General features: G+C 38.1%; 2 protein-coding genes across 2 annotated transcripts; both read right to left on the reverse strand.

Annotated features, from left to right (window-relative positions):
- Positions 1–6,830: 6,830 nt before the first annotated feature.
- LOC306907421 (lysozyme g-like) lies at positions 6,831–8,401 on the reverse strand. Its single transcript, XM_079479482.1, has 5 exons — positions 8,312–8,401; positions 8,116–8,199; positions 7,846–8,042; positions 7,451–7,589; positions 6,831–7,094 (listed from the first exon to the last, which is right to left on the reverse strand). The coding sequence occupies exons 1-5, from the start codon at positions 8,313–8,315 to the stop codon at positions 6,961–6,963; spliced, it is 558 nt and encodes a 185-aa protein (XP_079335608.1). The 5' UTR covers positions 8,316–8,401; the 3' UTR covers positions 6,831–6,960.
- Positions 8,402–10,321: 1,920 nt separating this feature from the next.
- On the reverse strand, positions 10,322–11,858 carry LOC306907407 (lysozyme g-like; the record flags this gene model as incomplete). Its single annotated transcript, XM_079479462.1, has 4 exons — positions 11,783–11,858; positions 11,485–11,681; positions 11,188–11,326; positions 10,322–10,461 (listed from the first exon to the last, which is right to left on the reverse strand). Exons 1-4 carry the CDS (start codon positions 11,841–11,843, stop codon positions 10,322–10,324), a joined length of 537 nt encoding a protein of 178 aa, XP_079335588.1. The 5' UTR covers positions 11,844–11,858.
- Positions 11,859–12,597: the final 739 nt, after the last annotated feature.

Here is a 12,597-nt window from a genome sequence, read left to right on the forward strand (position 1 = left end):
CCACTGAATGGGTATCAACTGTTGTCTCTTAGCAACATTCTTCAAACTGTCTTTTGTGTTGTGCAGAAGAAAGTCATACGGATTTGAAATGATGACAACATTTCCTTTTTGGGTGAAGTATCCTTTTATCCTAATGCTGTTAAAGCAAACATTTTGCGAAAATATCTACCCTAGATGGATTTATACACAATATACAACTAACAGCACTGTTCAACTGCAACTGTAGCAAAATTATAAAAGTGTACCTGAATACAATGATAGTTATTCTTATATCGCTGTATTTTATTATATTACAGTTGGTTTTAATGGGTACAGGTCTTTCGTTTTAAATTTTAAATTACCAGTCATGTAATAAACAGGTACAAGTCACTAATATGTTGACCAATTAGCATTCAGCAACAGAACTGCGTTTCATAATTCACCATCATTACGACTGCCTGCCTTGTTATTAGTTGGCCATTTACCGCAAAATTGGAATGAATTTTATTATAGGAAAAGCGAGTATGAAATGACATAAGACACATGAAACCAACACCGCTTTGACACTAAAGTACTGAAACATTTAAATAGTTTACATTGAGGATTCTCCAGTACAGTAGAGAGCAGCTTCACTCCTGAATCTTTCATGTCATTCCATCTTAGATCTCATAGGTGGGAGGGGTTTGATCTCAGACCTGAAGTCAGAGAGACACAACCTTCTTCTTCGATCCTACAATTACACAATCTAGAGAACATAGACACACAATGCAGTTGTGATTGATGATGTCACTTCACTTGCAACCAGACTCTGACGTGATGATAGGATGACAAACACCTAACATTCATCTTTTGTGGGCCAGCCAGACTCGCTTACCTCGACCCTCTTTGTGATCTTTGATCAGGGTGACAACACCGCACCCATTTTTCGGTTTGCTTAAAATCACCAGAGAAACCTCTGGCCAGCATTTTAAGTTCATCTAATACAATATGTAAATCAACTGTGTCTGACTGACTTCCAGTCAAAGCAACATTCTGTCTGCTCACTCTGCTGAATATTACATATTCGTAAATAGAGTCAAGTGTGTTCATGGTTGTTTCTTTATCATATTAGAGTCACGAGTCATTGTTGGACGGGATGTTTAATTTAGTCTTTAATTTAGACTTACTTTAGGACTTTACCCAGTTTACATTGAGGATTCTCCAGTGCAGTAGAGATCAGCTTCACTCCTGAATCTCTCAGATTATTCCAGTTTAAATCCAGATCTATGATGTGTGAGGGTTTTCATCTCAGAGCTGAAGACAGAGCAACACAAAATTCATTTGTGATACTACAATAACTAACTGACTGACTGGGGATCTATCTCTACACGTCACGGCGCTGAGCTGTATCACAACCTCAAGCGGAGCGACACTGACTAGACTAGCGAGTCACAAGTGAGCGCTACTGCGAGACGTAATCTTCCAGTGGAATCAAGAGTGGTCATACTGAGAAGCCTGTACTGACGGTCATCACGGGTAGTGGCGTTCGACCCCAAGTAGCGAGGTGCTGTCCGGAGCCGAATACTGGGGAAACACTGCTCTCCTCATTGAAGAGTGTGTTACGGAGGCCACATTCTACCACAAGGGGGGGTTACATGTGTAGACACTAACATGGTCTCACCAGTGGGGAGAACAACATGTGAGAAAATGTGTCAGCCCGAGTAGGGGGACAAATCCCAGGTGGGACAACCACCGGCAGGGAGTTCACAGATTCACCAATAGGGAAATCAGGAGTGAGGAATTCAACATACGGGACGACCCTGCAGGGGAGTCACTATGTATGGGGAAATAGTCCAAGTATAGGGGTCCACCTGAACCGGTAGAGGTTGGGACATGGGCTGACACTGGTTCCACTCGGAGGTTGTAAAAGTGGTGGGAATCTTGGGTATGTAACCAGGCCAGGGTCTCAGAACAATTTGAGAATCACCGGCCCGAATTCTAGGCACTCATGGGACATGGAGAATTCCTGAAGGTCCCCCACCCTCTTGATAGAAACGAGCACCACCAAGAGTGCAGTCTTCAACGTCAGATGAGAAAGACTGGGATCTCTGAGGGGCTCAAAGGGGGCCGTATCAAGGCCCTGTAAGACTACATTAATGTCCCAAGAGGGTACGGAGCATGGCCGAGGTGGATTCACCCTTCTTGCTCCCCTGAGGAACCTGGTAATCAGGTCGTGCTGACCGAGAGACTTACCCTCCAGGAGATCGCGTTAAGCGGCAATAGTGGCTACATACTCTCTCAACTTGGATGGGGAGAGATAACGCTCTAGTCTCTGCTGTAAGAAGGTCAACACTGACCCGATCTCCCCACGGGGACGTCGATGTAGTCCTGGGCCGCCCCACCATCCAGTGAAGTCACAGCTACCCAGCCCTCTAGCCTGGAATGTGCCGAGAAGGGTGCATTCCAGGACTTAGTGAGCTCCTCATGCACCTCCGGGAAAAATGACACCGGGACGGTGCGTGGATAGTGGAAGCTAGTGTGTATTACAAGGAAGGTTTAACAGAGATTTGGGCTTCCCTGGTTGTTGTTTAGTCATGTTAATCATGGTTAAGCATTTATAAAAATGATCCGACTCCATAGTGGCTTTGCAGTTTCTCAAAATCGTCTGCGATAGCCTTGATAACAAACCATTAACTACGAATTTCCCCCCATAAACTCTTAATTTGTTGCTTGTTAGTAGTTAGTAAAGTAGTTGTAAGATTAAGGTATTGGTTAGTATTAGGGATGTCGAACATTGTCATATGTGCTTTATAAGCTGGCGAAATGCAATAATGGGAATGATTATGACATCATATTCACTTTATCAGTGATAAAGAAAACGAAATTCTGTGGTCTACTGTAGGTCCAAGCTGTTCGGGAAGCATGAAGTGTCCTTTTCAGAATTTCAGAAACCACAATTTCTTTAAACCACTACGAGCACTGCAGTTTCTATTTATGTTAACAATAAATAAAAGGATCATTCACTGCTGTTCTGACATTTTGTTTGACCATCAGATTGTGCTTCCCTTTCAAGTGAGTTAGGTTTAGGGTTTGGGGGGAGGGGTTAGTCTTGTTCTTCTAATACAAAAACAAAATATTCGGCCACCAACTGTTGTGTGTGTATATTGAGATTTATCCAGCAGGGGGCAGTAACACATTGTGTATGGGGCATTGTAAAAGGCTGTGAAGAAGAGCTGTGAGTAGTGAGCGTGTGCTTTTGCGTGCATGTCTGAAGCTGTGATGGGTCCTAAAGTGACCGTCGAGAATGAAGGGCTTCTCTGAGTCTTCTTTTTGTTAGTATCCCAAGATACTTAAGCAAATGTGGAAATCCTCAGGAGGTTTTTAAGAGCCCATTTGAGGCTGACCCGCCCATCTAAAAGAAGTTCAAATGAAGCAACATCAGTTAGACATTTGTAGGCTACTTAAGCTTAACACCACACTGCACGCAACAAGTGCTCATCGCCACCGTCCCTCTCCAACCCACTGTAGTGAGCTTTGGCGAGTTAAAGGCACAAGACAACCATAGTCTCTTCAATTGGTTACTTTTGTGTAAAAAATTAAGTTATGATTTTATATTTTTGCTAGTCCCAGAAAAAAAACCATTTAAACTAAAAAATGATATAGGGCCTAATAATATGTATAATTATTTATAGTATCTCTAATCTAATATTATCTTAAAATGATACTTCTTAGTCTTAACTTACTAATATATATATATATATATATATATATATATATATATATATATATATATATATATATCTATATATACTGTACAGTTTATATAGAGAGAGCGATTAATGATGATTTTTGCATAGGCTACGTGTGCTTTCAGGTGTTCCTATATTTTTTCTTAAATTTATAAAACATTTATAGTGAATCACGATCTGTTCATGAAAACATTCGTGCGCAGGTTTCACGCACAAATTTGTGCGTTAGCATGCTTAGTGAATGAGAACCATTATTTTTCATTACAAAAGTTAAATTAGTTTTGAGCTCAAGTTTTTGAAAGGCATGGTTTGGGCCCAAAATTATGAAAAACCAGCCGATAGCAGATCAGAATTGATGAAAAATCTTTTAAAATCCACCCCAAGGAGCCACAGCTACAAAGTTTTGGCTGAATCTTCGTTATTTTATTCATGTGACTGTTGTTTAAAATCCATAAACACAGTATTGCATGCTGATTCAAGAAACAAGTTTCTGGAAAGAACCAAAACCAAGAAAGTGTACAAGTCAATAACTCTAAACTGAGACTTACACTGTTAAAAATGTCACCGTAAAAAAACAGTAAGTAACTGGTAGCACAGTTGCCAGCAAGATACTGTTAATTAACGGTCTCTTGCTGTTGCTGAAATTAATTACCGCTTTTTCAAAAACGGCATAAAGCTGTTATTTTCTACATTAACAGTAAAATACTGTCAAAATCATAAACAGTTGGTTAATGTTTATTCTCAAGTGGTTCTTAAAAGGATAGAAATCATTTATTTTTACTTTTTATACCATCTATAATCCCTTTAGCAGTCTTGCTGTTTTTTACAGTATAGAAATTTGTCCATTAAAACCTTAAAAGTTTAACACAAATAATGCATCGTCATTCAAAACATGCATCTTTATTATTTAAACATTTCTTAAAAGCTTGAAACACATTTAAAACAAAAGTAACAATAAAATGCAGCCATTTAAATAAAATTAAATGTTTAAGGTGCAGTTATTGTAAACAGCAACAAAAATAACAAAATATTCTCCAAATTAGTAGAACATGTACTAAAACTAAACAAATGACTTAAAGTAACTACGAATTAAAGGTTTACAATTTATGGTCTTCAAAACTGAACACTTGAAAAAATTGTGAAACTAACACACATCACGTTTGTGTTTGTTGTGCATGGAATGTGTGTTGTGAAAATATAGGGTTCACTTATACAAAGTCTCACTCAAAGTCCATCAGTTTCTTCAGTAAACTGGCAACACGGGTGTTGACTTTTCTTTTTCTGGGGGACCTTTCCTGTCCGCTTCGAGATGACTCGTCCACCCTTGGTGCCTTTTTCGGGATTAATCCCAATGAACTGCCTATAAAAAATGTGAACATTCAGCTTTAGTGGGTAATAAAGGATACTCACTCAGATTATGTAAATACAGAAGTCAATTCTTAAATTAGCAACACAGCCCTGGATACAGCAATGTAGAAGTAAGTTTGGGCTATTGCTGTGAATCCTCATATGATTCACATAGGCTAGTGGAGTACTACACAGATGTCCACATAACTGACATGGAAACATGCTGGGAAGTCAAATTGTACAGTAGCCTACTAAAAAGGCATAAAAACAACTGCAAAATTTGCACGAAAATGAAATGTCCCTTAGCCTTATGGATTGGTCAAAATAACAATACAATGCAAACCGACAACACTAAAAGTTAAAATACAAATTATTCATAAGTATCGCAAGTTATTCTTAAAAACAAAAATATTCTTTAGCATTCTATCACCAGACTTTTCAACAACTTAGATCGATGCAATCCAAAACACAAGCAACTTAAAACATCCACAACACTAGTAAAAGAAGAAAATACATCAAAGTGTTTTTGTTGCAGCAGTTCTCGAAGGCTTATCCATGCAAAAGAGCATATAGTATACCATGCACTTGTTTGATAAAAAGTTTGACAAAACTCACCCTGTAAGTTCAACAATATCATCGGCTTACATTATCACTGAAACAGGAGTATAAAAGAGTTACAATTCACAGCATCCACAATTAGTATGTTTTTACAACACTATTTGCACTTGCACTTGCAATTGCTAACTTATATTTAGTCTATAATGAGCAAAGCAAACTGTCACTCACCTAATAACTCGGAGAATGTAGACGATGACCTTCCACGTGCTCGCTGCTGTTCTCTATTTCAAAGAATACTGTATATACCAGTTTTCTGTCCTAATGTTAAAGTTTGTTTACGTCATTCTAATCTCCATGAAAAAACATGAATGCCCTGTTTTTAGACATAACAGGATTATACTGTTGAAATTTTGACGTAAAATAACAGTAATTTTTAACAGTGTAGACTACAGTCAATACCGTCAACTAGTGGAAAAACATTACTGTTTTACAATAAAAAACTCTGTTATTATAACGGAGTGTTACAATAAACCAGGATGTTTTCATTTTTACTTACAGTTTTCAGGAATGATATCACAAAATGAAAATATTTCAGTAGTAATTGAATTTATCCTCTAATCCTTATTCCTTAAAAAAGAAATAGCTGAAATCAAAGGTGATGTGTCATCAAAGGCCTGTTACAGCTTACTGTCAACAAAAGGCCACTTCAGAAACGCAGAAAGTTCATTCGGAAATTCATAAAAAGTGAAGTTGGGATCATAGGAGTCCCAACGGACGAACAGACTTGCAAGTATACTCATAATTAAGTATTAAAGTATAAAAATATAATTTCCTTACGTATACTCCTACGTATACTTATTGTTTTAAGACAGTGTGAAAAAATACAGATAAAGGCAGTGTCTATCAGACACACACACCAGTTGTCCTGACTTCAATTATTTATCATTTTTGTTCTGTTTTTGCATGAGAATCTTGATAATTGTCCTGCAAATCAGATAAATAGTGCATGACAAACCTACCAAAACGAAAGATATTGGAAAACCGTGGTACCATACCGATTCCAGTATACGCAACCCCTCAGTTCTAAACAAACATGTTGTTTATTACAGTGCCACCTTATGGTCAAATCATGCAACATTTTGCCTTATTAAGGTGTCAATTCAGGTCAAAAGGAAAAATATCATGAATGGATTGAAAAAAGTGGACAAAGCCCATGAATCATATGAAAGCGGGTTTATTAGGAGCAACCTTAAGCACCTATAAAGACTTTGCTTGTTTATTTTTACAGACAGAACACAGGTCAGAGGAAGCCGTTATATTGTTTATATAGATCAATACCAGCTGTTCTTCAGTAACCCTTTCCATTGTACCACTGGGCTCTGGCAACAACATCATTACCATAATCATCTCCTGTGGTGCCAACATCCATATTCTGATATGAACGAACATTCCCCACACCTGCGTTGTAAGCCGATATTCCTCCTGAAACAGACATAGTATTACAAATGAGACATTGTACTATAAATGAGCTTTAGATTACTTGCTCTAACTGAATGATTTCTTTCTATTAACAATCATTGATCAACATTTGTTATGACAGTGGAAATGTTCAATAGCTTTCAGTAGCTACTTTAAGGTGGCTATTGACTTGAAATAAATCTAAACTGAGTATTTGTCATTGGAGTAAAAACTGTGAACGCTGGTCCCTATGTAACTAGTTAATAATATTCAAAATCAATGAATGTATTATTTAAGAAAAATTATAATGACAAAGAAGCACTTCTGTGTACTTTGCATATGTTTTCGCAGAGTACGCAGAGTTCATAAGGGTTAATGACCTTTAAAGCATTGTTCATTTGTCCATTGGGGAAATTTTGCTTTGATTTGTTTGATCGACTTGATAAGTATTTCAGTTCCTTGTGTGAGATGCTCTTCACTGTCCCATGTGCCTTTGACACTATGATGGCGTTTGTCAACCTTAAAGAATCAGAAGTAACAAAGAGAACAGCAAAAAAGTTTGTTAATAAACCAGATCAGATCAAAATATCTGATATGCCTAGCTCAGCTCAGAAGGTGAGAAAGCGGTAAACTTTCAAAATGGAAGCTAGAGAAAATCCAATCGTAAAGTGCTTTAACACAAAAACAGTATTATTAACTTATAACTCAAATCTCAAGTACACCTCTTCTCGATTTTAGATTTTTCAAATAGGACACACCCATTCCTTATACCAACCTGCATGAGGCCAAACCCATTGCCACGGTCACCCCACCCGTCCTTCAGGACAGCTCCAGCTCTGGACTCTCTGGATATGATGCCGGCGATCACAGCCGGCTCCATTTGCGTTGCTTTGCCAACTGTAATGATTTTACTTTTGTATTTCTCCATTCGGGCCAGATCATTCTCAGCCAGTTTTTCAGAGGCTTGAACACCTTTAACAAGAATAAATGAATGTTAACAGAACCTGTAATGTTGTGTAACTGGTAACTAATAAAAATGACATACCCTTCACAGTTAATTTGTCCTGTCTTGCTGTCACCTCTGATGCTCCAGTAGTGTCTATTTTCATAATGTCTCCATAAATGCATGCTGGGAACAATAAAAATAACTTTTTAGCCCTTTAAAATCATTAGATGATTAAAATATACAGAACATTCAGCCGAGCATCACTTAATGTTATGATATATAAGACGTTACTTACCCATGGTGACTCAGAACTGCACTTGATGTGAGTAATCACTGCAGTAAGTCAGACTGTTCAACAGTTTCTCTTTTGCTTCTTCTCAAGTATTTCCTGTAAGGTGGGGCAACACCGTCTGAAAACAATGCCAGCGAATCAAAAGCCGGTCTTTGCAGCTGGCAAATTGTGTTCAGAATACAGGCCAGGGGAGGAGCCAAATTAAAAATACAGGAGGAAGTAGAAAAGAATAGAAAAGTGAACTACGTACTTTACACAGTACTGTTATGGCACGAATTATGTAATTGTGTACAAATTATGTATTATGTAATGGCAGAAATTGCTTAAATATGCCGACACAGATAAGAACAACACAGAAATAGTGACCAAGTCTCAAAATAATTAAATTTAAACAATTGTGAATACCACATTGTTTTTATTATGAATTTATCAGCAAATGCTTAGGTGTTTGAAGCTTGTTATTTTTATTCTGTAGTGCATTATAAAATGTGTTTGGCCTGGCCTATATCAACACTATTGTGTAACATCTTGTCATGATCATGGGGGTGAGACAGAGGACCCAGGTGCAGACAGCAGGTAAGGGGTTAACAGAAGACTTTTAATAATATATGACAATACAAAAACCCATGAGGGGGTAACATAAGATAGAAACAGGAACAAGGATTACTAACTAAACAAGACAAGACGCCACTTGAATTAAATACAAATAACTAGACTAGACTAGACTAGACTAGACTAGACTAGACTAGACTAGACTAGGAACTCACCACACAATCTCAATGAACCAGCACTGGACAGAAGACACAAGGGCATTAAATAAGGGACCAAACCAAGAGGGGAACAGGTGTAGGGCATTAAACAATTATGAGGTAACGAGAGGATGGGAACAGAGACGAGACCGGAGAGAGCATATGGCAAGCCAAATAAACAAAAGTCACCTCTCTCCACATTAAACATGAGGTTCTGTCACGATCCTGCCACCAGACCAAGAGAAACCTGACATGATGCGGCAGAATCATGGCACATCTGTTATCAGATCAGCTATAGTAATTTTATTTGTAGTGACAGAGTAAATGGAGGGCCTTTTTCAATCATTTGAACAATAAAATTAATTTAAAAAAGGCCATGATCTACTTGTTTTTTTATCCTTTAAAATTTGCAGATTTTTGTTGTATGTTAACATAATTTATGTTTAACTGGAGATTTCATTGAAAGACAAAATAGTAGGCTACCAAACTTTCTTTTTTTATCTTTTTACCTATGTGTGTCATGAAACTGACAGGAAAAAGAACACAAGTGCAGAAAGCTCTCAAACAAAAAACATTTTATTTGACAAAGACAGAACAAAACTTGAAATCCCTTGAGGGGAAAACAAGAACAAAATACTTATTCAAAATAAAACTTGACTAAAACTTAGCTTAGCTAAACTCAACTCATTATTGTCAGTTTTTGGATTAGATTTGAGATCAGTTATATGATTTATATTTACATTTAGTCATTTAGCAGACGTTTTTATCCAAAGCGACTTACAGAGAGTTCAGGGAGAAATAAGCGATATGTCATACAGGAGAAATGATACAATAGGTGCTTATACAAAGTTACTAGTTTCAACAAAAGCTAGACCACTACCTGTTGCGATAAAGAGTGAGGGTTAGTGTAAATAATTTTTCATTTGTCTGTCAAGTATTCGTATCGTATAGAAGGGTGTGAAGGTAAGCCGGCGCAGATCCAGTGATAGTCGTGAAGGCCAACATCAGTGTCTTGAATCGGGCTTCAACCGGTTCTACCAGTGGAGAGTGATGAAAATGGCTGTTGGAAGATGAGGCGTGCTGCTGCATTCTGAACCAGCTGGAGCGGTTTGATAGCTTTTGCAGGAAGACCAGCAAGGAGAGCATTGCAGTAGTCCAACCTTGAGATTACCATTACCATGCTCCTTTGTGATCTGTATTGATTAAGTTTTTCATTACTACAGTAACTCTAATCACAAGATAAACTATGCTGCTATTCGGAAAATCACAAACAGTAACCCTTGCTTTTGAACCACTGGGCTCTGGCAACAACATCATTCCCATAATCATCTCCAGTGGTGCCCAGGTCCATGTACTCATATGACCGGATGTTCTGCACACCTGCGTTGTAAGCTGATATTCCTCCTGAAACAAGTCATTTACATCCATACTTTATGCACCAAACATTCAACATACACTACATGTATACCGTTAAAAGACAACCCAGTCTCAAGGCAGTTCGTGGCATGGGCACGAAATTGCATTCATGGACACGAGATTCTAAATGTTTTCATGTCACGCAGCACAACTTTTTTTCGTGTCACCAGAACGACTTTCAATACACAGACCGCGTGTGTATGTACTTATGTATAACCTGATATCAAAAGAAGTCGCACATACCTTGGTAGCCAACCCCTTACCTCACCCTAAAATCACAGCCACAAAGGTTTCACAAGGTGGCAAAGCAATGGTAAATGGCTACTCTTACCCCGCCCCTAAACCTGACGCCACAGGGGCAAAGTCAAATAAAACATACGAATGAGATCTAGGAAACAGGAGCACACGTTTGAGCGAGCTTGTTAAATAGCTATGAATTACCATCAGATTGCATACATATTTTTATATAGGAAAGATATCGCATATTAAGATACTTTAATTGAAAGTCGTGCTGGTGGACACAACACGAAAAACTTTCATGCTGACTGAGACGAAAAAGCTCCATGAACACAAATTAATAGATTACAGTTTGTGACAATGTTACAAATTCCCTTGAGACTGTAATGGTAAAAGACCAGTAAAAATTCATTGCAAACGTATCTGGTTCATGCCCCTGATTTGAAAGAGAATTTGACTAGTATGAAAGTTGCCCACCTTTAAACTTCTGCTCTTGAGACCATTGAGGAAATTTAGCTTTAACTGCTTGAATGTAGTCAATGAGTATAGCGGCTGCTTGTGTGAGATGCTTCTCACTGTCCCATGCACCGACCAGAGCGTGGTAGCGTTTGTCAATCTAGAAGAAACGTAAACTTAAATAATATCACCGCTTACAGTAATCATTCTTATTCACTTGGTAAAAATGCCAATCGGTATAAAAACTCTGATAAAGCCCGACTCTCAAGTAAACCTTTGCTTAGCTTTGTATTTTAAACAAGGATTCCTTATACCAACCTGCATGAGGCCAAAACCATTACCATGGTCACCCCACCCGTCCTTCAGGACAGCTCCAGCTCTGGACTCTCTGGATATGATTCCAGCGATCACAGCTGGTTCCATCTTCTTTGCTTTGCCAACTTTGATGATCAAGCTCTTGTATTTCTCCATTCGGGCCAGATCATTCTCAGCCAGTTTTTGAGAGGCTTCAACGCCTTTGACAAGAATACATGTTTGTTATCAAAATATGCATAGTGCATGCTATCTGGATGTGCTTTAAAAATGACGTAAGAGTAAAACAGGTAAGCATTTATACCTTTAGTTAAATTGTCTTGTTTTGCTGTCATCTCCGATGCTCCCGTAGTGTCTATTTTCATGATGTCTCCAAAAATGCATGCTGGGAACAATATAAAAATACTTGCAGTGTTTAGCACACTGAACTGCACACTTAAACAGTATCAAGCTATTTAGGATCAAATAAATTCTTACCCATGATTTGAACTGCTTTGAAGCAAACCAAGACTGAAGAAACGTGTAAGAAGTTCAGACACCTGAGTGGTATCGTCTTGGAAAGGAGTGGTTTTCCCTCTTGGGAAAAATAATATAGAGAACTTGCTTATAATTCTCATAATTGATGGTTGTGCAACATCTAGAATTTTCTCATTTCAGAAATCATAGTATTTGAGAACACTTGAGCCAGTGAATCATATGCTGGCAGATTTATCAGGGCAGGACAGGACACGTCATTAAAACGTAATGTCTCTGAGAGAAATACGGATTACCGTAGGCATTCTAGGCAAGGCAGTTTATTTAGAGTACATTACAATAAAATTACAACATTTCATACAAAATGGTATGCAAAACGGAATCAGAAGTTAAGCGATAAGATAGTCGAGGTGCCCAAAAGGAACGAGAAGCGTGTGCACGGGTCTATTCTCGGATCACTGCATTTCCAACAGGTGGAGATCTTTGTGCCGGAAAAAAACACTCACTATTTTGTGTTCTGCAGAAAGAAAGTCTTACAAGGTTTGAAATGACACGGGGGTGAGTGAATAATGACAGAACTTTCATTTTGGGGTGATCTATCCCTTTATCTTCTGAAAATCTAAATCCATCAAAATACTTGACTGT

This window comes from Barbatula barbatula (genome assembly GCF_947034865.1).
Source record: "Barbatula barbatula genome assembly, chromosome: 18".
In the NCBI taxonomy this organism is placed as follows: Eukaryota; Metazoa; Chordata; class Actinopteri; order Cypriniformes; family Nemacheilidae; genus Barbatula; species Barbatula barbatula.

Bases quoted from the DNA above. Each gene is read 5' to 3' on its own strand.
- LOC306907421 (XM_079479482.1), bottom strand. The intron at 8,043-8,115 runs GTATGTCATTTT...TTCTTGTTAAAG, and splicing joins GGACAAATTAACTGTGAAGG to GTGTTCAAGCCTCTGAAAAA. The intron at 7,590-7,845 runs GTTGGTATAAGG...TGATTCTTTAAG, and splicing joins ATGGGTTTGGCCTCATGCAG to GTTGACAAACGCCATCATAG.